Source organism: Talpa europaea (genome assembly GCF_964194135.1).
Source record: "Talpa europaea genome assembly, chromosome: 14".
In the NCBI taxonomy this organism is placed as follows: Eukaryota; Metazoa; Chordata; class Mammalia; order Eulipotyphla; family Talpidae; genus Talpa; species Talpa europaea.
The window spans coordinates 91,795,648-91,820,716 of record NC_140082.1 but is presented as its reverse complement, the minus strand read 5'-3'; the positions used below and the strand labels follow the sequence as shown (position 1 = coordinate 91,820,716).

General features: G+C 65.7%; 1 protein-coding gene across 4 annotated transcripts; it reads right to left on the bottom strand.

The window, feature by feature from the left end:
• Positions 1-1,267: 1,267 nt before the first annotated feature.
• Positions 1,268-24,158, bottom strand: AP3B2 (adaptor related protein complex 3 subunit beta 2; the record flags this gene model as incomplete). Of its 4 annotated transcripts, none has more annotated exons than XM_084253517.1 (26): positions 1,268-1,613; positions 1,695-1,833; positions 4,127-4,224; positions 4,413-4,497; positions 4,878-5,106; positions 5,292-5,398; positions 5,698-5,758; positions 5,875-6,058; positions 6,412-6,535; positions 6,881-6,989; positions 7,331-7,449; positions 8,069-8,255; positions 10,359-10,535; positions 11,027-11,136; positions 11,364-11,496; positions 11,775-11,837; positions 13,059-13,130; positions 13,346-13,400; positions 13,625-13,908; positions 13,995-14,177; positions 14,268-14,334; positions 14,592-14,752; positions 18,087-18,182; positions 18,415-18,489; positions 18,603-18,678; positions 24,046-24,158. In XM_084253517.1, the coding sequence occupies 26 exons, from the start codon at positions 24,156-24,158 to the stop codon at positions 1,463-1,465; spliced, it is 3,258 nt and encodes a 1,085-aa protein (XP_084109643.1). In that variant the 3' UTR covers positions 1,268-1,462. The 4 variants fall into 4 exon arrangements, with proteins under 4 accessions (XP_084109643.1, XP_084109641.1, XP_084109642.1 ...); XM_084253515.1 differs by lacking the exon at positions 24,046-24,158 and adding an exon at positions 21,509-21,750 and having other exon boundaries at positions 13,059-13,187; XM_084253516.1 differs by lacking the exon at positions 24,046-24,158 and adding an exon at positions 21,509-21,750.
• Positions 24,159-25,069: the final 911 nt, after the last annotated feature.

The following is a 25,069-nucleotide window of genomic DNA, read 5'->3' as shown; positions in this document are numbered from 1 at the left end:
GTGTTCTGGGCAGCCGCACCCCACCCCGGGCCACGTCCAGACCCCAGTGCAGGGCCGTGCAGAGGTGACAGCTCTCAGGGGTTCGAGCTCTGTGTCCCTCCGAAAGGCGCCGGGAGCAAGCCCGCCTGTGCGCTGCCCTGGCCTGGCTGCCGAGCACAGGCGGGTCGGAGATTCTCGGTGCTCAACAACCCCGTCTCCCAGGCCGTGGGCAGCGCCAGGCAGGCAGAGCAAGAGCCCACCCCTCCGGCGCAGATCGGGACCTGCAGCGACGCACAGAACTCAGTGAGGCCTTGGGGCCGGCTCCCGACAGCAGCTGCCCCGGGCCACTGAGCAGGGCCCCGGGCGGGCACAGGGTGGCCCTTGGTCTGCCTTTGTTCTCCCCGCCCCCCACCCCCACCTGGTGCCCTGAGCACACCCCGCTGGGCTGGGAGGGACAGAACCCTGTCCTGGCCCCAGAGGGTCGTCGGAGGCACCGGAACAGAACAGACGGCCCCCAGCGCGTTGTCACCCAGGCAAGCCCAGGGAGTAGCCTGGACAAAACCAAGACTGGGGGACACTGTGAGCTGCGGCCCCCGCGAGGGGTCCTGGCGCCTGTGGGCCCAGCAAGACTGAGGAGGCAGGCGGGATAAACTGCTGCGCAGACGCCCGCGCCCGCGCCCTGACTCACCTGCTGCTGCGGAGGAGCTTGTGCCAACGCGGCGCCTTAGACATGCTCAGCCTCGTCCCCGCTGGGTGAACCCGAGAGCCTTGCTGCCACCAAGGAGGCCCCTCCATGTTAAGAGGGAAGGGGAAGGGTGCAACAGCATGGGCCACTGGGCCTGGCTAGAAATGCAGAGTCCCAGGCACAGGCCTAACTGATGGGATCTGTGTGTCAGGATTGTCCCCAGGGCATCGGGGGCTCCCCACAGTCGGAGAAGCTCTGCTCTTCCCTCCTGCTCCTCAGCTCCGAGGCTGGTCACCGCACCTCTACAGCCGGGCGGGGCTCTGGGCCCTGCATCCAGACCGCTTAGGAGAAGCCACGGGCCACCAGCCCGGGAGAGGCCCTGCCTCCACCAGGCTCGTGAACAGGACTGGGGGGCTCTTCCGGCTGGACACCCCATCCCCACTCTTGGGGACCGCTGGAGTCCGTCCCAGCTCCCCCAGAAAGTCGGTGGTGATCATTCACGAGGTCAGTGGTCACTTTGAGTAGCCCTCCCCCAGCCCACCCCCGACAGAACCGGAGGGAGGACAGGTGCGCCAGAATCGGGGAGACGGCCTTTTATTGAGGTTTTGCTCCATCACCAGCTACACGGAGCCATCGGGGTGGGAGGGAGCAGTGGTCGCCTCCCTCTCTAGGAAATGAGGGGGCGGGGGGCGGGGATGAGGGATGCCATGTGCAGAGGAGTCTGATGACAGGGAGGGACTCAGGCTAACAGCCCGATGTCCTGGGGAGGGCCGGGGCACACAGGGCGCGTGCTGGGCCTCACTGGGTCAGCGCCTGTACCACGTCCTTCACCAACATGGTGCCGATCACCATCTTCTCGCTGTTGACAGTCAGCTGGGCCGCACCGGCGGGCCGTGCATCGAGGGTCAGCAGCACCAGGCTGCCACTGGTCAGTGTCCTCCCTGCAAACCTGAGAGGGGAGAGGAAGGGCTCGGGCCTGGGTCCGGGCCCCCGAGAGCCCCTCCCAGCCAAGTCCCGCAGGGCCTCGCACCTGTACTCATCGGCCGCCCCGCTGGGGACACGGCCCAGGTTGGCGGTGGCGGTCACTTTCAGCACCACGGTGTGGTCGCCCCGGCAGGCGTCCGGCAGCGTGAGCTTCTCCGTGATCTCGTTCATGCCGGTCAGCTTGCCTAGGGCAGAGGTCACAGTGAGGGCAGAGGTGGCGTAGGGGCCACGAGCCCCCGCCCCAAGGCCCCAGCTGGGCAGCTTGGAATCCCCGCAGTGTCCTGGGGAGGGCTCCGTGGCTCTCGGACCCAGCCCGCCCTCAGGAGGCCTCTGCCAGCCTCCGTCTTCCCCCGCTGGTCATTGGTTGACCTAAGACTGATTTGTCAACCAGCTGCACCAGCACCGCCTGGGGGCCCAAGCGGCCTTTGGTCTGGCCTGGGCGGTCTTCCCACCACCTCCCTCGAAGCTCCTGGAGCGGAGTCCTCGCGGAGATCACTGATGGCGGGGCCACTTCTGGCCAAAGTGCAGGTCCTCCCCAGCCAGGCCAGAGACCACACTCGGCCCTCAGCCTTGACGCCTAATCCGCCCGCAAGTGGCAGGGCTCCTGAGGCCCCTGGCGCCCACAGCCCCCCAGAACCCCTAGCCCTGCAGCACGGACCCCTCCACCTGCTCACTTGCTCTGGGCCAGCATGTGAGCCCCTCACAGCCCCCCCCGCCCCTCGCCCCATCCCCCTGGGCACTGCCGACCCTCCTCTGTTGCCACCACCCTCCATTCCCAGCCAGGGCATTTCTGCCAGCGCCGGAGTCTCTCCCCACGCCAGTCCTCACTGGAAGCGAGAGCCGCCTCGGGCCTGCGCCCCTTCTCCCCATTCACAGCCAGTCCTCCCTGGAGGACTCTGCTCCCTCGAGCCCTGGTCTCCTTCAACCCACAGTAGGTGGCCTCAGCGCCCCCTTCACCAAGTCTGATGCCAGCGGCAGCCCCTTCCCGCCAAACCTGACGCTCTTCCTGGCCCGCGGACGGCTCATCCGCCCTCCTCCGTCTCTGGGCTTTGCCCGTTTTTGTGCCTTCTCTTGTCCTCCCTCCTCTCCCCCCTCGGGACACCAGGTTTTCCTCCAGGAAGGCCCCTGCATCTCTCGTCCCTGCCCGCTCTCCAGGGTGGCCTCACTCGCATGCGCCCGCAATCGCCACCTCGAGGCTCGTGACTCCAGCCTGCAAGCGTCTCCTGGGCACAGACCTACATTGTCTGCTGCACGCGGGGCACCCCTGACTTTCCCAGACGCGCCGCAACGCCTGCTTCTCCCAAGCCAGCCTGGGCCGCTCTGCTCCCGCCCAACCCTCCTTCTCTGCCCCAGACCAAGGGCCGAGCCCAGCCCACCACCTGCCCGGCCCTCCACGTTTCTCTACTTTTAAGTGTTGGGGGAAAACAACAGAAGATGATCAGCATTGCATGAGGTGAAAATTACATGAACTTCAACCTCAAGTGTCCGAGAATAAAATCATAGTGGAACCCGGCCACACCCGTTCCTCCTGAGCATCGCCTTGCATTTGCCACGAACCTCCCTCAGCAGCACCCGTGGCTGTTTTTATACAACAGCGGGGTTGAGCCATCGCAACAGATACTTCGTGGCCCAAGCCTTAAACATGGGCTCAAGGCCCATTCCAGGAGAGGGCCGTGGCCTGGCCCCGGCGGAGGGCACGGCCGCTCATAGCGACCTGCCCGCTGGAACCCCAGCGCCAGTTCCGCCCTTCCCCGCCGCCTCCTCAGGGCAGCTGCCAGGCGACCCTCTTCCTAGAGCCCCACCCCAGCCTCTCCTTCCCGGCGCCGCAGCGCTCATCCTGGTCTCCCCGCTGGGACTCGGCCGCAGAAATCAGGCCGAGGTCAACACCCAGTGAGCAGCAGGGCCGGGACGCAAGGCCAGGACTCCCGGAGCCCTCTCTTCTCCACTCGGCTGCCCCTGTCCCGGCAGCAAGTACCCCAGTGCCAACCCTAGCTGGGGGTGCTGCTTTCCTCTCCCTGAAGCAGAGGTCTGAACCTGGCCCCTGCCCCCTCAAAGCCGCAGGGTCGCCTGCGCTGCTAGGAAAATGAAGTCACCGTCCCCTCTCAGTGATACCCGTCACCTCTGCGGCCCCTTGGGACTGGACTCCTTAGCATGGCATTCAAGGCTTCCAGAAACCTTATTTTCAGCTTCGTTCTCATCGCCCCCTTGAGCTAACTAGATTTCCAAGCGCAGAACCAAAGCGCTCCTCCCGTCCCTGTAAACTCCCACCGACACCGACTGTGACAGTCCCCCGAGCTGCGACGGCCTGTACCTCTGCCTGGCTGAGTGTCAGCTCTCGCCAAAGCTTCCCTGAAGTGTCAGCTTCTGAGAAACCGTGAAGTCTCCCTGCCTGAAGTTGCTGAGGCTCCTCCGGCATCACCGGAGCCCAGGGCAGGCGCTGAGCCCCTTCTGCCCACCGCCCCCGCCGCCAGCACTCACCCTGCTCCTTCTTGAACTCGTTCTCACTCAGGAACACGGGGGCCATGAGCTCCCCAACGGGCGGCTGAATGGAGACGTAGAACTGTCGGGTCTGGGTGCTGGGAAGGGTCGGGAGGCAGAGGGGCAGGAAGTGAGGCCAGAGTCTCTCCCCAACTTTGTCTGGAGATGGGGCTCAAAGACCAGAGGGCTGGAATGGCATTCCCCTCGCCCACCACCTCCAGCTCCGGGAATCGCCTTGGCCCTGCCTTGCCCGAGCCCCCTCCCACCCCACCCCGTAGCTGCATACCACAGCTGGAAGTTGGCCGCCTGGGTGGAGTCACAGAAATTAATGCCCATCACAGCAGTGGCAGATTCTCCAGGTGCCAGGGACTCTGCAAGGTGTGAGGTGGGGGACGGGGGAGAGGTACCATCACCGGGCAGGTCTGGAACCCAGGCCCATTCTCCAACCCACTGCCAGCTGTGCGCTGCGGGCCCTGAGGCCCACTCCTGGTTTCCCCCCAAATCTAAACTCCCTTCCCCTCCCACTGTTGAAGTCGGTTCTGAAACAACCAAGGCCTGTACCTTCCGCCTCGGCACCTCCTGCCCTGACGGGGACTCACTCATGTGCCAGTCTACCTTGTCTGCCGGGGCCTGGGTCACACGGGATGCCATCTCTGGGCCCCCCGTCCAGTCCCCGGCCTGAGGCCACGAAGGCATCCGCAACCCTTTGCCCAGGGTCCTCCCTCCCCACCCTTCCAAGGCTCTTCCGCACCGATTTCAGGAAATTCCTGGATGCTGATGCCAGCAGGCAGCTTGGGGGTGCCCAAGTGCAGGCCCTTGATGGGGTTATCCGAGCTGTTGGAGAAGTGGAGGAGCACAGACACCATGTGCGGGTCCCCAGGGAACGGCTGGCGGCTGAAGGTGTAGTCCACGGCCAGCCCCTCGCCAGCCACGCGGTGCAGCAGCTCCTGCCTCCCAACTCCCGAGGCTGGACTCAGCGGCTAGACAGGAGGCGGGAGGAAGTGTGGGTGTAGACAAGGGGAGAGCCTGACTCAGCCGCTGGGGCACCCAGCAAGGGGGACTCAAAGCTGTCTCCTCCACACCCCACCCCGCAAATCCACACCACGGGAGGCCGCAGACATGCGTTCTTGCCCCAGCCCAGCCCCGCCCCTCCCCAGCCACTCACCGAGGGCACCAAGGGGGAGTCTGTGAGCGTCAGGCCCTCCAGATCGGCAGCCAGACTGGTGGACACAACTGCAGGGGGCGACACAGGCTGGATGCTGGGCGGGGTGACTGTGGGGTGGACGAGGAGGACTGGGGTGAGAGAGGAAGTGGCGCTGGCTGGCGCGGAGCAGGGGCCTGCCGCTCAGGGAACCGGCGGTTCAGCACCACGGACAGCGAGCGGGCGCCGGGCGTCCAGGTGGACACCCGCTCTTGCCCCCAAGCCCGCACGCCTGGAGGTGCTCGCAGGCCTGAAGATGTGTCCTGCCTGCCTCCCCATCCCAGTCCCTGAGGACCCCAGTGCAGGGCGCTCGTGAGCCTCCCGGGTCCCGTGCCCCAGGCCCTGCCCCATGACGCCGGGTCGCACTCACAGTCCTCCAGGTCCAGCAAGGAGACCTCCTTGGCAGCGGGGGCGCCTTTGCTACTGGGCGGCTGGAAGAGAGGGGTGGGGTGTGGGTGTGGGTGTGGGAAGAGACCTCCCGCTCGGGGTGGGGTGGGGTCCGCTCTGCCACCCAGGCCCGGCCCAGAGGTCTCCCCAAGGCCCTCACCGTTTTCTTCCTCCAGGAGGCAGGTTCCGCCCGCTCCTCCTCGGACTGCGAGGTCGTCTCAGACTCTGAGGAGCTGCTGCTGGAGTCACTGCCCTCGTCCGAGGACGAGCCGCCGCCCCGCCCCTCTGGCACCTTCTTCCTCTTCTTCGCCTTCTTCTTCTCACCTTCCTCGTCGCTCTGCTCACTAGAAAGAGGGGCAAGCTGGGGTCAGGTCTAGCCTGGACACCCCTCTTGCCTCACAGAAGAGCAGGAGAAGCCCTGAAAAGTGGGAGAGGGCAGGGAGTCTGGGCGCCTGTGCTTGGGTCCAGGGAGAGTGTTAAGCGTCTCTGCTCAAACTCCAGACCCCCGGATGCTGTCCCAGGAAGCAGCAGGCCTGGCCTCATGACCTCCTGCAGCCCCCTAAATCTCCCATTGCTGGGTTGGCCAGGGGATTATGGCCCCTCACACCCAGCTCCCGGGAGGTTCGGGGGCTCTCAGAAGGCTGCCTAAATCTGAGTGTTAGCCCATCTTCTCAGGGGGACCCCTGAGACCCCTTACCTCTCACTGCTCCTCCCTTTCTCCTCGTCCTCATCCTGGTCTTCATTATCTGACTCGCTGCTGGCCTCCCCAGAGCCGCTGTCACTGCTACTCTTACTGTCCGACTCGCTCTCAGACTCGGGGTCTGTGGAGGGATGGGCTCAGGCCTCCTCCTCGGTGCAGCCCCGGGTCAGAGCAGGTACACTGGACAACCAGCTTCAGACTCAGCACTGAGCCCCCAGCTCTGGTCCCCGCCCCAGGTGCCAACTGGACCAACCGAGACATCCATGCGCCTGTGTGGCCAGAGCCTGACCGGGCCCTGAGCTGCACACAGCAGGCGTGCACCCCTAGACACACACACAGGTGCACGCAGCAGGTGTACATCCATACACACACACCCCACACCCAGGCGCACACGCACACACACCCACATGCGCTGCCATAGGGCAGCACAGGGCAGGCGCACAGCCCAGCCCTGCCACCCCCTCACCGCTGTCTGCAGACTCGGTGGGGCCCGACTCGCCCTCAGAGTCTGAGTAGAAGGGTTTCTCCTTCTCCTTCCTCTTCTCCCGACTGGAGCACTTGGTCCATTCGGGCACCTGGAGATCGGGGTTCGGGGGTGTCACCAAATCATGGCTGGGCCTTCTCCTTCCCACCCCCCACCTCCAGCCCTAGCTGGTCTTGTCCCCTAGAGCAAACAGCGGGGGGGGGGGGGGAAGAGCACAATCATGGGGGAGGGGCCCTGTCAAATCAGGCATGGGGTGCACACAGGGGGTGCAGTGCAGGGTTGGGGGCACGGCACACAGCACACAGGGACCTCAGTATATTCGCCCAACAGGCCCACGTGGGTCTCAATAAGGGAGAGATCTTCTTCCTGCATGTGGGGAGGTGTCAGGGGGCTCCCTGCTGTCCTGCCCCCCATAATGCGGCCCCCGCTGACCTCCACGTTGCGCACAGATGGGTCTGGGGCCTCCTCTGGCCAGTCCGGGAGCTCCTGGTAGCCCGTGGCCTTGGCGTTGAGCAGGTGGGACAGTGAACCCAGCTGGAAGTGGTCCCGATCTGGAGGCAGGGTTGGGGGTAAGGAAGGTGGGAACCTGTGGGTGCCACTTCCTGGAACGGCAGATGGCAACTCCGGGCAAGAATCCCCAGGGGTAGATTTCTCTGCTGGCTTCCTGCCCAGCTCCCGCTTGGGCCCACATGCTGGAAGAAGGTCCTCCAGCTGAACAGAGCAGGCTGAGGGGTGGGGCGGGCGCCACAGTGGTGGGCAGGGGACAGACATGGGGGGTGGGGGATGGGAGCAGGGGTGAACTATAGGGGGTGCAAGGAGGAGGAACTGCAGAGGGCAAGCGGCTGAGAGGGGGTAGGGTGGAGGTCAGCCAGCGGACACTGTGGGGGGGCCGCTGGCCAGGATGTGAGATGGGCTTGTCTTCCGGGATCACAGGCACCCCAAGCTGGGGTCCTTGGCTTAAAAACCTTGATCGGGGAGGTGGCTGGAGGGGCCAGGAGCAGTCCGAGCGGGGAAGGCAGACACCAGGCTGGCATGCTGGGGTAGCTGTACAGGAGAGGGGTGAGGGGGTGCAGGGGCAGCCCAGAGCCCAGCTAAGCCTGGGATCTGGGGGTACAGGGTCCAGAGGGGTGTCCTGGCCTGTCCCTCCCCAACCCCACGGAAGGCCCCCACCTTTGAAGGAGGACTCCAGGACGGGGGCTGGTTTGGGAGCCAGGAAGAGCTTCTTGGCGTGGCGGCTGAGGGTGCCCCCCTGCTCCGAGGGCACGATCAGCTGGCGGGTGAAGCGAGCTCGGTCGCGGATGTCGTAGTTCTGGTCGTACTTGGCCAGACTCAGCACGTACTGGGTCAGCAGCTTGGTCTGGGAGACAACAGCAGGTGGGCAGTGGCAGAAAGGGTGGGGACCCAGGAACCAGATTTTTTGAGCTGACAACCCAAGGCCCCCCATTAGGACTGGCTGCCCCACCCAACCTTCCCAGACTCGCCTCCTCGCCCCTCCCAGACCCCAGCACTGGCAACGGCCTTGGGCCGGGAGGGCGCCCTCTCACCAACACCCTCTGGCCCGGCGCTGCTTTCCTCCTCAGGTCAGAGCCCCCAAGGGCCCTTCTAGCACAGCATCACTGCCCCACTGCCCACCTCACAGGTGAGCACGCCTGGCCCTGACGCCCCGGGGATGCCAGCGCAGTGGACTGCATCCCAGACCTGCCCCTCCCTTGGCCAGTCACTACCAGGGTATCCTGACCACGTCCACTACCAGGGGCTGCCGAGCCCTCCACAGAGCCTGCAGCACACACGGCCCCGCCCTGGCTGGCCGATCACCCTCTCCCTCCCCCGGGGCCTTGCCCTTTCCTGGAAAGCAGCATTCAGGGCTTGGCTCCACCTGCCCCCTGGCCTGGATGCATGTCAATGAGCACCAGGAGAAGCCACTGGTCTCACTGCACAGTAGCCGTGGAAACGGCCTGGGTGTCCAGCGGCAGGGAGGGGATAAGGAAGGCGTGGGCTCTCCGGAGTGGAATACGACGCAGCTATGAGGAAAGAACTCTTGCCATCTGGGGGGAGCTCAGGGCATTGTGCTCGGTGAAATAAGTCAGGAGAAACACGGGAGCCAGCGGGCGTCCCTCACGTGCAGGATAAAGACACGAAACAAAGGCACGGACAGCACTAAGCCCAGCACCCCCAGAAATGTGCTGCAGAATTGAGGCTGACCAGAGCGGGGTGGCGGCGGAGGGGAGGGAGGAGGGGAGAGGGTGCCCAGACTGCAGGGGATTAGGGCGCTGCACTGGTGAAGCGGTGAGAACCTACCCCCTAAATCATGCTGCGTGGTAAACCAGAATCATTCAGTAAACACTGAAATAAATACTTGAATAAGCAAACAAACAAATGAACATACAAATAAAAGCAGGGGCGGGTGGAGGGGCGAGCCCCCCAGCTATCACAGCTCCCCCAGGCAGGCGCCTTCCCGGTGGCTCATCGCCCTGCGGGCAGAGCCTGGCGGCCTCTGAGCGACCCTGTGCCCTCCAGCCCAGAAAGCCCCCGCCAGGACACTGAGGCCACAGGGCAAGGCCCTCCCTGCTTCCGGGCGGCCTGCCCCGGCTGGGCACGCCTGACCGAGTCCAGCCCACGACGGCCCTGCCTCCCCGGTCGGTCCCGGAGCCCACAGGGCCCGCCGGGGTGGAACAAGCACAAGCCTCCTATCCACGCTCCCGCTGGGCGGCCAAGCGGCCACCTGGCTGGTGGGGGCGTCAGTGCCCAGGGCAGGCTCCGTGCAGCCGCCTATGTGGATGTGTTGCCCCAGGCGCTGGCCGACTTCTGTGAAGGGCCGGAGAACACCCGCCTCGGAGGACCCTGGCACAGCCGCAGCGCTGCGGTCAGGGAGGGTCAGCCTGCGCGAAGGGGGCCGAGTCCGACGAAACCGCGGGGACTCCAGCGGCCTCTCGCCATGCCCTGGCCGGCTTAACCCGGGGGGCTGGAGGTGGGCCGGGCGCTGTGGCCCCGCACAGGGAAGAGCTCCGTGCGTTCCATGTCATGCTGAGGGGGCTTCCTGGAACCATCTTTGGCTGCTGGACACTCAGCTTCCGACAGCCTGCCGGCCCTCCAGGAGAGCCGCACACTTGGCGGCGGGGGATCCCTCTCCACCTCTCACCGCAGGAACCTCAGTGGCACCAGCACCGCCCAGCCTGAGCAGACGGGCCCTCCTGTCCCTGAGCCAACCTCCAAGCTCGGGAGCACAGGCCACACCTGCCGGACATCCCCTCGGTCCGGCCCCACAGTGTCCCAACGATGCAGTGTCCGCGGGAGGGGCTCTCCCCCAGAGCCACCATCCCTCCCGGGCCCCGGGCCCCAAGCAGCCACAGACACCAGGGTAGCAGCTGACCGGGGGGCAGGCTGCCGGGGCTGGGAGTCACCCGCAGGAGGCCGCCCGGCGGTCCTGGGGGCCGGTCTCAGATGGAACTGCTGATCTCACCTGCTTAGAGTTGGTCAGGTAGAGCTTGGCCGCCAGGTTGATGACCTGCAGCTTGACGATGTCCTCCTCCGCCGTGAAGGACTTGGCCATCTTTCGCAGGACGTCGGGCGCCATCTTGGGCACGTGCTCGCAGTACTCCCCGATTAGCCAGAGGATGCTGGCGCGGGCCATGGGCACCTGCAGGTGAGGGGGCAGGACGGGGTGCTACCTCCCCCCACACTGAGGACCTCTGGAAATGGGGGTGGAGGCCAGCGGAGGGAGAGCCGAGGGGGCCACCCACTGGGCAGCGGCCCCACTTCCTTGGGGCTCATGAGCACGGGCGGGGTCTGCAGCCTGACGTCAGCACCCTTGGCACCCTCAGAGCTGGACACAGATGGAGGCCACGCTCCCTTCCTGGGCCCTCTAAGTGCCCAGCTTGACGGTGTCAACTTGCAGTGCAAGGACAAAACCAGGCCTCGCCAGGCGGCCGCTCCTGGCAGGAACTTTGGGCCAAACACGAGTGAAGGGACAGGCCACGGGACAGGGCCCCACAGGGAGGCAGGGAGGGTGGCCAGCCGTGGCACAGGGCGGCATCTGCCCCTCCCCTCTGAAGGGCTTCCAGAGCAGGTCTGGAAGGTGTGAGTGTGTTTTGTGAGGGCCGGGGGGGTCTTCAACGACCGGGTCTGTACCTGGATGCTGTCCGTGAGCTTGGCCAGGTGCTTAATGATCTCGCCATGCTGGGCCGGCTGCATCTGCAGCAGCTTCTTAATGACCACCACGGACTCAGCCACCACGAGCTCTAGAGGGGCATGGACCCGGGTCGGCAGGTGGCGGGGCACCCCGTGGAGCCCCCAGACTCAGCTCTCCTCCCCCCAGGGCCCTCAGAATGGGGGGATGCTGGACCCCGATCGAGGCAGGCAGACGGAGGCGCACGAGTTGCCCGGCCACATGGGGCCTGCCGGCCAGAGCCGCGTGCACAGGTGGACACACACGGGTCCCCCCCATGGGACCCCGACACCCACTGACCATCACGGTTGGACAGCAGCTGCACCAGGCCGTTGAGGCAGGTGTCACGGACCCGGCCGATGTTAGTCGCGCAGCGGCCAATGGCCTGGATCGTGGCCGCCACGAAGTCCTTGTCCACACTGCGGATGTAGGTCTGTGGACACCAGACAGCGCCCGCAGGCAGTGAGCCCTCGGTGAGGCCGCAGGTTGGGGGTGACCTGCCAGGAGGCCACCCCCTCACTCTATGACTCATCATGCAGGGGTGACACTCACCCCTCCCAGCTTCTTCCAGGCCCAAAGCCAGCAGGGGCGTCGGGAGGGGCCCCCAAGGAAGCTTCTGCAGCTTTGGGTGTACAGAGCAGGCCTGACCCACCAGGGCGATGCTCAGGACGCCCTGGGCCCCCGGACCCTGGTGGAAGCCGCCAGCCTTACCTGGAACTCCCGCAGGACAGTGGGGATGTTGGTTTCGTTGGCCAGGTTGGTCAGCACTTCCAGCTGCGGGGGCAGAAGGGCGGTGGGTTCTGTGCTCTCACTGCCCTTCATCCCAAACCCACGCCACCGCCCAGCAGGAAGCCTCCGGCCGCCTGCCACTCCCTGACTGGCGAGCTCTGGAAACCGGTTCATGCTGGAGGTTTACCAGCCGAGCAGACCCCCGACAGACACCCTGGGGTCCTTGCAGCTCCTGCTGATTTCAGAACAGAGGATCTCTGACCTCTGACCGCTGTCTGCCCCTGACCTCCCACGGCTCGCCCTCCACGCCCCAGCCACGCGGACTGCCTATCACACCCTCCCGCTCAGGACTCCGCATGCTCCTGTGCCTGCACGTGCCTAGAGACCCCGCGCCCCTGTCAGCCTCAGCACAGCCCCCCTGCGTGACCAGACCAGGGCCAAGCTCGTCACACACGCAGGCCTCTCGTCCAGCAGGGGGCTGGGTCCAGGGTCCCTGTGCGCAAATGCCTTACGGAAACCATGCGGCATCTGCCGGCAACGTAGTAGGCGTTCTGCAGATGCTTAACTTCTAGATTTAAATACAACACGGACTGGGCAACGCAGGAGCCCTGTAAAGGGTCACGCTGCGTCTTTGAAGAGACACTCACCCCTCCCAGCTGCTTCCCGGCCCGAAGCCAGCAGGGGTGTAGGGAAGGGCCCCCAAAGTAGTTTGGCAGCAGCCCCAGGCCTAACACGCTCCCAACTGTGGTTGGCGGGACCGGAGCACAGACGCTCAGGCGCGGGGCTGGCTACTGCACAGGTGCATTTCTGCGTGTTTTCCTCCCCTCAGTGGGCAGCGAGCTCTGCCAGGGCAGGGTCTCTTGTCCCTGAGATCCAGCTGTGTGGCTGACACAGGCCCCAGCTGAGTGTGGGAGGGAGGGGCAGGGGGTGGGGTGGCGGGGGAGACAGAGCCCGCAGTGGGGACGGCGTGGATTTTGAGCTCGGGGTAGCGCCTGGCCTTCCTGAGTCCACGCTGGTATCAACTGCGGTGATGGGCCCTTCTGGGTGGTTCCCAGGAGCCTGTCTCCAGGGTGGCCGAGGCAGGTGTATACAGCAGGCCGGGGCGGGGCAGCTCCCTGCGTGCCCCCTCCCTGCACTCGCCTGGCTGCTGGGCAGACACTTCCTGCCCGGGCCCGGGCCCCTGAGGTGGGCAGGCAGGGGTGCTCAGGGGGGAATCTGAGTAGGGGTGGGGAGGGGCAGAGCCACTGCGGCTCCTTCCTGACTCACCTTGAGGATCTTGATCTGGGTGGGGTCGGTGGACCTGATGTAGAAGCTCTTCAAGTAAGGCTCGAACATGCCCTGCGCAGAGACAGCCCCGCTGCACCCCGCCCGGCCGCTGCCGTGCCCCTCCCAGTCCTGGGTCCTCAAGCCTTTCCGCCCAGGCTTTCTTCACGGGTTTCCCCCCCTCAGTCGGCTGCCCTTGGGGTCTCCCATTCGCCAGCCCCAGCAGCCAAGGTGGCCCCCAAGCTGCCCTCCCAGCGCCCCGCAGCCAGCCAGCAGCCGTGTCAGCTCACCCGGCGCTTGATGGACATGGTGGCCACGTTCTGGAGCACCACATACTGCACCTCGCTGTGGGGAGGGCGCACAGGTTCCTGGACCCGCCGGCTGGGGCAGGGGCGGTGGGGAGGGAGGTGGGCCGCATAGGGAGGAGGAGGGGACCATGGGGGGAGGGCGCCCACAGGGGCAGGCCAGCCTGGGGAGTCAGATGGTCTCGTGGGTCGCAGGGCCCCGGATATGCGCGACGGGGGTGGGGTCCAGGCAGGCCCTCTGGGCCGGGCCGGGCAGGCGCGCACCTGTGGCTGCGCAGCAAGCGCACGAGCGCCTTGGCGATGACGCCCACCTCGGCCTTGGGCGCCAGGTGGAAGTAGAGCTGCGCCACCGCCATGACCACGGCCGCGCTGCGGCTCTGCAGCAGGGGCTTGGTGTTGCGCAGCAGCAGCCGGTGGTCCGGGTCCATGATGTAAGGCTTCCGTGTGGGCAGCGCCGGGGTGGCCGCCGCCTCCGACCCGGGGCCCTTGGCCTCGTCCTCCTCCGAGCCGTAAAAGGCCTTCTCGGGGTTCTCCTCCAGCAGGGACTCCTGGAGGGGAGGCACAGCGTGGGTGCCTCCTCCCGGCAGCCCGCCCGCCCCACCCCGCCCGCGGTGGGCCCTCTGCGCCCACTCACGTTCTGGGTGGGGCTGAGGAACTGCGTGCGGGCGTAGCGCGTGAGCATGCTGATGATGACCACCTGCCCCCACTCCTCCACGTCGATGAGCAGGTTGCAGAGCTTGCGGTAGTTCTTGTGGATCAGGTCGATGCGCTCCGGGCAGACCTCCTCGAAGGCCATCACCACGCTGCCCGCCACCAGCTGGGGCCGAGAGGACCCGCGATGAGCCGCAGGGCAGCAGGGGCTCTGCTGGGCACCTCTCCCCCACCCACCCCGGGTGTCCCTGCGCACCGTGGTCTTGTCCGCCAGGAGCTTCTCGATAACCTCTATCAGCTGATCCTTCTGGTCCGAGTCCAGACTGGGGGAGAGATGATTGAGAGGGGTGTGCCCTTCCCCCCAAATCTGCCAGAGCTGTGTCACCTCTTGCACCCCACCTTATTTATACAAAGGTGGGCTCCCCCTCCTCTGCTGTCATCCATCTCTGCAGATCCCTCAAGCTGTATTAAACCATCTGGAGAGTGGGGCAGAGGCAGCCTGCAGGCGTGGGAGAAGCAGGCCTGGCTGAGGGACCCTCCCAGGCATTGGGAGGTGGTGGGCGGGGGCAGGGCCGGCTACCTGTAGAGCTTGGGGATGGCATGGGCAGCTGTTTTCCGCACATAGGGTGACATGTCCGAGGCAGCCTCCTTGATGGCCAGCATCATGATGGGCACAATGATGGGCACACGGATGCTGGAGAGGACGCGGAGGGCACTGGCACGAATCAGCTGGTTGGGGTCCTAAGGCAGAGGCGGAGGCAGAGCCACGCAGGCACCAGGTGACCACCGGAGAGGCCACACCTGGGGAATTCACTGTCCCTGCAAGTACCACCTCTCACTTCCCACCTCCTGCGCTGTGTGGGCCGCCTCATAGCACAGCCTCTGGACCCTGCAGGACCTAACACCTGAATGGGTGTGGCAAAGGGCAGCTTCAGGGGAGCCAAAGCGTTCAGAACCCCTAGAGCTCCTGGACACCTGCTCTTCCTTAGGAGCCAGGGCCTGTGTGTTTACGCCCAAGGTGGCTGCCACTGGTCTCCCTCCATCACCATCATCACCGTCATCACACTTCTCTCTCCCACGGCCTCCAAGCCCCCTCTACTTCCTCCACGTCCACTGTGTTTAAGGAAGAACAGGCGTGGAGGCCCTGGGCTCTGCACACGCCTGAGGCGCGCACAGCCCTGGTGACCCGTGGCCCTGGGGGCATCTCCCTGTCACCAGCAGCGGCAGCGACAAGAGCAGCCCTAAATCACTGCCAGTCCTTGAGCGGGGTGGACAGTGGAGGACTCTGGAGAAGCAGGGACGCCACCCAGGTCCTCCACCCGGAGAAAGGGAAGCCCCACATTGCAGGTGAAAACGATGGTGACCCCGGCCACACTCTGGAACTGACTTTTAAATGGACGATTTAAATGGTCTTATTTAATCAGCAGGAGCCTGTATTTTCTTAGACTGAAAATGTGCCACATCAGCTGCTAAAACCTATTTTCCTCTGTAAAAAGAAAAAATCCATTTTATTTGGAAATAACTGGACTCATAGAAGTTACCCCCCAAATCCTATTTTCCTTTCTGATGGGGCAGCTGAGCTGGTAGCTGCTAATACTGTGTGTCTGGATCGCAGCAGCGGGAGTCTCATGCCCCGCGTTATTTGCATTTCACCAGGCCCTGCCTTTCTGATGTAAGCATTTTAAGGGCCGAACTCATTTCTATTTTATCTTTTATCTCTACATCCCTACAGTCCTTTGCACTCGAAGTTTGTAAAAAAAAAAAACCAAAACTGCTTTACTTTTGAGTAACATCCCTGTCTGCTGACTGTCTAGATAGGTGGATCCAAAAGGTGGTAAAACGTTGTCCTTGGGAAGGTTTATTAGCAGGTGGGGCCAAATGGGAAACAGGGTGTGCCGTGGCCCCGCAGTCTTTGCCCCAGTGGGGACAGCTTCTGGGTGTCTTGATGGAAGATGGAAAATCAGAAGGGACAAAATTAAGATTTGGAATCCTCTAGCCTTGGAGCCTATGCTAAACCAGTAAGATGAAACCTAAGAGGGCTTCCTGGGGACTCAAGGGGCCTCACGCACAAGGACAGGGTGACCGGAGGCCTCGATTATCCCCTTACCCCCTGGAGGTCTGTCTGATCTGCTGCTGAGCAAGGACACAGCAGAGGCCGATGAAGGGCAGGGAGAACCCTGGATGGAAATGAGTGGTTCCCGTGGACAGGAGAGCCCCCCAACCAAGAAGAACATGAATTCAGATATATATATATATGTATAGACAGACAGATAGATAGATAGATAGACAGATAGATAGATAGATAGATAGATAGATAGATAGATAGATAGATAGATAGATAGGTAGGTAGAGTTATCACACGCACACACGAAACCATCCCGCGCTGCCTGGACTGCGGAAACCAGCAGTCAGGGAACAGGCGCGCGCATGCGCAGGGGGAAGGAGCCACTGTGAGGGCCTGGGCTGGGGGACGCGTCCCGCCTCCGGCTGGGAGCACAGGTGCTCCTTATCCTTCCTGCCTTCTGTGGCCTGAAGCAGATCCTTAAAAATGACAGCCATGGGGGTTGCCACACAATGACACAAAACAGCTGTTCTGAGATGGAGCGAGCGCCTGGCCCAGCAGCGAGGTCTCTGTCCCGCCTGGCGCTTGTTGGGCCTTTGCAGAAATAAAACATGCGTGGGTGCGCCCCGCCTGCCCTCCGACGGCTGCCTCGAGGGCCAGGGCGCCGGTCTCAGCGCTCTGAAAGCGGACCCCACCGCCTGGCGCCTACTTAATGGACAGGTTGCTGACTTCTGGGGGCCCTTCTCATCTCCAGCTACCACCGGGGGCTTCTGGGTGACCCACACAGCCGCTGGCCATGAGCCAGCAACAGGAGGCGCCTGCTGACCGCCTGACAGACCCTGCGGCCCAGTCCCCAAGGCTGTGGGTGACCCCAGCTCAGACCGCTTCCTGCTGACCCTGTAATGCCCCTACGCCCCTACACCCTCGGCTCTGTCGCTTTGACGTGGCCCCCAATCGTGGGCCCCTTTCTCGAAAATGCTTTCCTGCCTGATTGTTACTGGCTGGAGGCCGCTGTTTGCAGCCCTTTCATGCAGGGTGGGACCACAGCGGACGGCATAGACTGCAGGGAGCTCGAGGCGTAGGCCAGTTTTCAGGAATGCGCTAACCTGACTCAACCCAGAGGCCGGGCCCAGACAGACCCTTAGGCTTCAACTTTTTTTTTAAAAAGGAGGCCTCCCTGCTGGCCACGGAATGAAGGTGGGGCCCGGCACAGGGGCCAGATGGACCAGGCTGAGCCCGATGTGGGCAGCAGCCTGCACCGTCTGCTGGACGTGAGGGGCGGGCAGCGCTGGGGAGCCTGCTCTTGCGGTCCGAAGTAAACGTGTGGGAAGAGCAGTGAGTTCGTGGTTTTGCTGGGGACAGAGGCACAAGGTGAGAGGTGGAGGGCAGGACGAGCCTCCTAGCCTGGCCGGAACCTCTCCCGGTGGAGGCCACCAGCAAGCCCCGATGTGCAAAAGCAGAGGTCAGCACAGGGCGGGCAGCCCCTCTGCCACGGACGTGAGCCTGCCCAGCCCTCCCTCCTCAGCGTCTGCTCTGCTGCCCCGGGCATGGGCTCACGGGACACATGGCCGCGCCCTTCCTGGCTGGGGTCAGCCTTATGGGTTTTGTCCTGGTGGAGCTTACTGGCTTTCAACAAGCCCCTTGTCCTCCTCCCCGTTCCAGGGGAGGGGCAGCAAGGTCCCCATCCCCTCCAGACCCGGGGCAGGTGTCAGGCAGCAGCTCCCCTCACGCTACCCTGTCCTAGGGAGCGGGCTCCTGTCCAGCTGCCGGCCACAGTCCTTCGCCCCAGCAGGGGCGTGGGCGCGGGGCCCCTCACTGAGCAGACACTCACCGCATCTCTCCTGCCCCTTCCGAGCTGGCCTCCCCACTCTGGGGGCCTGGCTGGGCCCGTCCCCCACCCAATGTTAGGCAGGTGGGAGGGGGCTCCAGAACCTGCCCCCCACCCCATGCTCTAGCCCTCTCTTGCCCACCCGGAACAGCGCCAGCCCAGCGAGGCAGACGGGCACCGCTGACCTTGAGGCCGCGCTGGAAGGTGGAGATGGACAGCAGGGCCAGGTCTTGCTGCTCCTCGGCGTAGCGCACCAAGTACACGTACACAAGCTTCTTCACCTGGGGGTGCAGGTGCCTCAGGGGCGCTGCCCCTCCCCACAAGGTGTCCCCTGCCGGCTGGGTTCCCGGGGCCACATTCCTCCCTGGGGACAGCACCCCAAGGGCACCCAGTCCTTTGCACTGACCCCCTTGAGTTTAGGGGCGTGGAGACAGGTCTTCCCCCAGACCAGCTGGGGTCCCCACGCTGTGCCCCTGCCTAGCGCCGTCCCCGTGGGGACGAGGAACCCCTCACCTCTATGTTCTTGCAGGCCACGTTCTTTACCACGGCGGGGAACAGGTCCGAGGCATTCTTGCCGCGGGCGATCATCTGGGGAGCAGCGGGGCGTGGGGGGCAGCGTTTATTAGGGGAAGGTCCACAGGATCCAAGAACACTGCCCTGACACCTGGCCCCTCCCCAAGGCAGCCCCCTGCCCTCCTCACCGCCACAATCCTCTTCATGGCCTCCAGCTTGAGGGAGTCCTTGTTGGTGTCCAGCATCTCCTTGAGGTCATCGTGCCTGAAGGGGGGAGGGGTCAGCTGAATGGGGGGGAGGAGGGGTCTAGAGGGAAGTGGGGGGGCAGGGAGGCTCAGGCAGGGCTGCTGGGAGGGGAGAGGCTACAGCACCGGGTCAGGAGAGCGCCTGGGCAGCCAGCGTGAGGGGCGGGCTGCGTCCCCCTCAAAGGGGATGTGCCGATGCCCCAGCCCCTAGTGCCCAAGACGGCGGCCAGCGATACCACAGTTGTGACTGTCCAGATGAGGCGACACTGGACGGGTGGCCTCATCACCCGTGGTGCACTGGCCTCATCACCCGTGGTGCTCTGAGGTGGGGCGTGAGGACAGGAGCCACGGGGAGCCACGGGACACCCCCCCTGCGCAGGTGCAGGTGGACAGGCGATCCACGTGCCAGGAATGCCGCCAGGAAGGGGCAGGGCTGGAGCCCGCAGGCTGCCGGGGACACCAGGGACGCGGAGCCGGTGGGTGGGCAAGGCGTGGACAGAGCAGAGGAGCCTGGATCCGGGGCCAGCCTGAGTGTGTTCCCAGGTGTCAGCCCACTGAGTCAGCCGGGCTGGACAGTCCCACCTACATCACAGTGGCCTCGCCACAAAGGCCAGACCTGCCGCCCACGCTCCACCGTCACTCAGGACGCCCGGGACCCTATCGGGAGAGACAAGCTCTTGAGTAAGTGGCCCCTTGCACTTGGCCAAGCACTGACGGCCCCTGGGCCAAACCCAGACTCCAAAGACCACTGATGAGAAACACCCCACGGCCCCAGGGGAAAACAGGGCACCAGAGGCCCTGGGGGCAAAGCACCAGCGCCTGAGTGGGTCCAGGCTGGACGGCCCGCCCCGCACACCTGCTCGCCCCGCACACCGGCTCACGCAGATGACACACCACGTGCGTTCAGTGGTCACATTTTTTTTTTTCGGACAATTAAAAAAACATTTTTAAATATCAAGAAGGAAGGAGAAACATTGATCCCCAAGGTCATTCAACCGTAAGTTCCGACGGCTACGTCTGACTTCTCACCTTCGCCTGTAAAAACGAACAAGACGAGACAGCGCGCACGGCGGCGGGCGGGCACAGACGCCGGGTGGGCGCAGAGGAGGCCCCGCTACCTTGGAGGCGTCCTCCCTGCACACTTGAGTAGCGCGGGCGCCTCTGGGACAAAGGGGCTGGCTGTCAGGGACAGGACGAGCTGTCCAGCTGCACACGGACCTGAAATTCCCTGAACCAGGGGCACCCACTCCTCTCCCAGGCCGAGCTGGGCGCAGACGCACCTCGACACTCCAGACAGACCCGCGGCCGTGCTGGGACAGACACGGGTGGCGCGTGCAGCTGGGTCTGGGCGGCGGGAGGCACGGGCACCGCCTTCCTCGACACACACGCCTTCCCGCACCCCGGGGTCCTCTGACATACACCCATCGTGGAGCTCACATCTCCAGACCAGCACCCCGCCACCCCCGCCAAACACTAGCACCACTGAGATGGGCCACGGACCCTCCCACCAGACCCGGCCGCAACGCACATTCGCTTGCTTCCCAGAATGTGCACCTCGGACAGTGCACCCCGGACAGACACATCGCAAACCCAGAGAGTACACCCCAGACATGTTATACCCCAGAAACATTGCACCCCCAGACACATCACACCCTCAGACACACCTACACCCCCAAAACCACACTGACACCTCCCACAGACACACACAATCCACACAAACCCACAAAAACTCCTGCAGACACATCACCGCGGCCCCCACAGTCATAGACACATCCCACAAACCCACGCTCCACACAAGCCCACATATATCTACGATACAAATGCACCTCACACACATCCCTGCAGACACCCACAAACACATACACACCCCAGACACGTCCTCACCACTGGCCCTGTGCACCCACACTCTCATCTGCACACGCCCCCAACTGCCCAACACTGGCAACACACGGGACACACCTGTCCCCCCACACGCCACACACACGCCCCATGCACACCCTCAGATCCCCCCAACATTGTGGAATAAAACTTGGTCACTCCAGCTTCACTCACGAAGAGCCACCTCCACAGCCGATCTGAGATTCCTGGGGAGCCTTGGGCTTCCCCATCAGATCCCTCAGCCCCAGCCCTGATCCCCCAGGGCGGGTGAGGGCTGCACTGGGAGGCCGGCTTCGCCTTCACACCTGGGTGTCCTCACCACACCCACAGCTGCCACAGCCCCGTGTCAGATGCACACCCACCCCCGCCCCAAGCCCATGGGGACGGGCAGGCAGGGCAGGGCGCACAGCAGGCAGCGCCAGCAGGGGTGTCGGAGGCATGGGCAGCAGTTCCTGGGGACCACCCTGCTCCCTCGTCCTCACCCACCAGCTCTCATCCTGAGAGGGAGCGGGGAGGAGAGGCGGCCACAGATCCTTGTCTCTGGCCAGATCCCCTTACACCCTCTGCCCTGAGACTCGGCTGGGGGGAGGGGGGACGGGATGGGGGCGGTGAATGAGCAGGTGAATAGGCCTCTGGGGGTCGGTCATGCCCACCGCCCCCCAGACCCATCTTGCTCCCACGCCTCACCCAAGTTCCCGTCTGCGAGCTGGGAGGGCCCAGCCAGAGGGCTTTATCCGGCCCCCAAACCTCACCGCCCTGCCAGGCCTGGGGCAGAAAGAGGCCAAGGGGCCTCAACCCTCAAATCAGTACTTTACTAGCTCCCTCCACCCCAAAACCTCAACTCCCCCACTCACACTCAGTCCCCGCCACCCCCTCCGGCCTGGACCCGAACGCCCGCCTGCCCGCCCGCCCGTCCTCTGCCAGGGCAGCAGCTGCCCACGTCGGGGGCCTGGGAGGTGGGCCCTGCGTACCGCAGAGGCTGGCTCTGGCCCTGGCCGGGCTCTGGGCAGGGGCCTTCTAGGGGTCCTTCGGGGGCTGTGTCTTCCTCTGGGGCCTGCAGCCACCGGAGTTCCTCGGGCTGCAGGGCCTGGTACCAGGGTGGGGGCCCGCCTTCGGGGGTCAGCACAGGGCTGGCCGCCTCCTCGTCAGCTCTGCAGGCCCCTCGGGCCCCTGGCCTCACCACGGCCCCCGGGAGCTGCAGGAATCGCTGCATGGGCCACCAGGTCCTGCTCCAGATGGGCCGGAGCCGACCAGGGCCTGGATACCTGCGCTATCACCAGGGCCGCCCGTCTGGAAACCGGACACTGGCAGGGAGGGGAGCTCTGGTTTCCTCCGCTGCTGCTGCTGCTGCGGGGCTGGAGGGGAGGAGGGCGGGCACTGGGGAACCCGCCAACCCCTCCTCCAGGCAGGGCAGGGGGCGCAGGAGCCGACCCAGAGGAGGCGAGGGCTGCCTGGGACGGGCGCCTCCTCAGCCTGAGGGGCCTCTAGAGCCTGTGTCTTCCAGAGCCAGTCCCTCGGCTCTCTCCGGGCAGTCTTCTCTGCCCCCCCAGCTCTCCCCTCCCGCGGCCCTCTGCCCCCAGGCAGGCAGCGGGAGTAGCGCCACCCACAGCACCCCCTGCAGCTTCACTACCAGCTTCTCACAGGCAATAAAAGGCTGAGACAAGATCCCTGCGCCTCAGCTCCGCCCACCCTCCTGCCTCCCCTGCCCGGGGCAGGGCTGCGCCTCCCAAGCTCCGCGCTCCGCCCTCCCAGCCCTGGGGCTCCGTGCCACCCCGCTCTGCTCGGCCTCAGCCCCTCTCAGTCTCCCCTCCTGCCCTCTGAGTTACACTTGCCCGCTGAGCCCCCACCCTGCAACACACAGGAGCCCGCCGCCGCGGCCCTGCACCCACGTTCTCTGGGGCGGCTCGTTCCCTCCCTGTTCCAGGCAAACTTCCTGGAAGCAAATCCCCACTCCCCGCGTGTCCCTACTATTATTATTTGACATTTATTATTATTCCCTGTGTTTCGCCTCCTTTTTTGCTGCTCTCTTCTCTTTGCTTGCTGTGGGCCCCCAGAATCTGGGGGTGAGGAGGAGGGTCAAGGCGTCGGGCAGCAGAGGCTCAGCGCGGACGCCGCCTAGACAGGCAGATGAACGTGGAGCATCTCAACGCCGGGCGGGGGGGCGGGGGGAGGCCTCACGGCGGCCACACCCGAGCTCCCCGCGGGTCGCCCAGCCAGCTTTTCTGTGTGCTTTGAGATATTCACAGTAGAACATCGAGGGGCCCTGCCCCCCTTCTCCAGGCTCTGCGGGACGGGCCTCCCGCGGTTCTTTCCTGGTTGGCCTCACCGGGCTTGGCGTGGACACCACCGACTGCCTCCTCCTTCCCGGACCCAGTTTTATTTTCCTTCTGCCTCTTGGTTTACTCTTTCCCAGTACGGGACCCCTCCTCCCTGGCTCTGGCCACCCCGGAGGTGCGAGTGCTCAGGGCTCTCTGCGGGGCCCTCGTGACCTCGCAGGCTCCCCCCAGCTCGCTGCCTCTGTGGCTCTGCCGGGGGCGCGGGCTCCCTGCAGCCCAAGCCCAGGCACGACCAGCGACCAGCGAGGCCTGAATGCCCCAGGGGCCTACAGCCTCCAGGCCCGACCATGGGCTCAACTTTATTTCCCACGCATTTGCAACATCTGTTTCCAGAGCATGAGATGGCGGCCCTACCCCTCCACCTGGTTTCAATAACCAACCACCTGAGGCCACCCTGGTCCCCTTCCTGCCGCTTCTTCTCACCCTGACCCCCAGTTAATCATGGGGCTGCAGCTTCTGCCCCAACAGCCCCCAATCCCTCCCGCATCTAGGCCGCCAGCGAGCGCCCCAGCTTGAGTGACCTCACTTGGCTCTGGCCCAGCCAGCCCGCTGCAGCCCCTGCTCGCAATCTGCCCGGATGCTTCTAACATGCAGCTCGGAGAGCCGTACCCCCCAGGCGCCCCACCCTCCCCTCTGAGCACCCCAGCGGCCCCTCCCCCATGGCACCCCAATCTCACCGCCGGGGTCCTGGGCCTGCGTGGAGACAGAGCACAGCACGCCCGCCCCCTGCGGGCCCTTCCCGCCCTCTTCCCCGCTGCCCGGGCGGGCGCCTCCTCTGCCCCTCTGGGGCCCCCCCCCCCGCCCCTGAAGCGCGGCCCAGCCCTGGGCGCTCCCTCCAGCGCAACCCGGGCACAGACCGGCCCCTGCCCACCGCCCGGGAGCCCCTGACGCCTGCTGGGTCAGCATCGAGGAGACACGCGTGAGGGACGGTGGGGGGGGGCTCAGGCGGGGGGGGCTCAGGGTGGGGCTCAGGCGGGGGTCGCCGCGGGGCGGGGACGCGGCGGGGGCCAGGCGGGCCTGGAGGCCTGCGCCCCCCCCCCGCTGACCCGGACCCCGCGCGCTGCTCGGGGTCCACGCCCGGCGCGAGACGGCGGAGACGCGGCCCCCGGCACCCCCCGCCCCCGCCCCCGCCCGGGCCGGGCGCTGTCCGTGGTGCCGCCGGCCGCGCTCACCGCTTGTAGTCGGAGGAGAAGATGCCGCCGCTCGCCGGGTCGTGGCCGTACTCGGGCTCCCCGGGGCCGGCGGAGCCGCCCTTGTCCTCGCCGTAGGCGGGCGCGGCCGACATGGGGCGCGGGTTCGCGGGGAGGCGCCGGGGCCGCGGGTGGGCGCGGGTGGGGGTGCGGGCGCAGGCCGCGGGGTGCGGGTGGGGGTGCGGGCGCAGGCCGCGGGGTGCGGCTGCGGGTGCGGGGTGCAGGCCGCGGGCGGGCGCGGGGTGCGGGTGCGGGCGCGGGGCGCAGGCCGCGGGCGGGCGCGGGGTGCGGCTGCGGGCGCGGGGTGCAGGCCGCGGGCGGGCGCGGGGTGCGGCTGCGGGGCGCGGGGCGCAGGCCGCGGGTGCGGGCCGAGCTGATCGTCAATCAGGGCCGCGCGCTCGGGTCTTAAAGGCGCCGCGCCCGGGGCGTGTCCGCGGGGGGCGGGGAAGCCGCGGCCCGGCCCCGCCCCAGCCCCGGGAAGCCCCCGGGAAAGCCCCCCCTCCCCGCCGGGAGGTTCCGGCCCCGTAAAGGGACTCGCTGCACCCCTGGGCGCCGGGGCCGCGGGAGGCTGCTGCGCTGCCGGTGGGACAAGGCTCCAGGGGTTCGGTGGCCTCCCCCCTCCTCAGACCGCCTGGCTCCGTGGACGGCTGCAGGGGCGCCGCCACCCCGCTGCGGGGGGAGGGGCGGGGTGGAACAGAACGCTGTGCCCCAAGACTGGAGGCCCGCGCCGACACCAGGACGCCCCCCCTCTCCCCTCCCCACACCCCGGCTGTGGCGAGCCCTGGGCAGAGCAGCCGGAGGGAGGGTGACCCTGAATTCAGCTTTGGAAAATCGTTTAATGATCGCGTGTGCGCCCGCGTGCCACTCGGGGGGGTGTGCGGGCTCCTGGTCCACGGTCAAGTCCACGTCCACCCGCCCCTGGCAAGGGAAGGAACGCGAAGAGGCCAGGTGAGGGTCTGGCGGACCCCAGGGCTCTTGCACCCTGAGGCCTCCAGCTCAGCTCCAA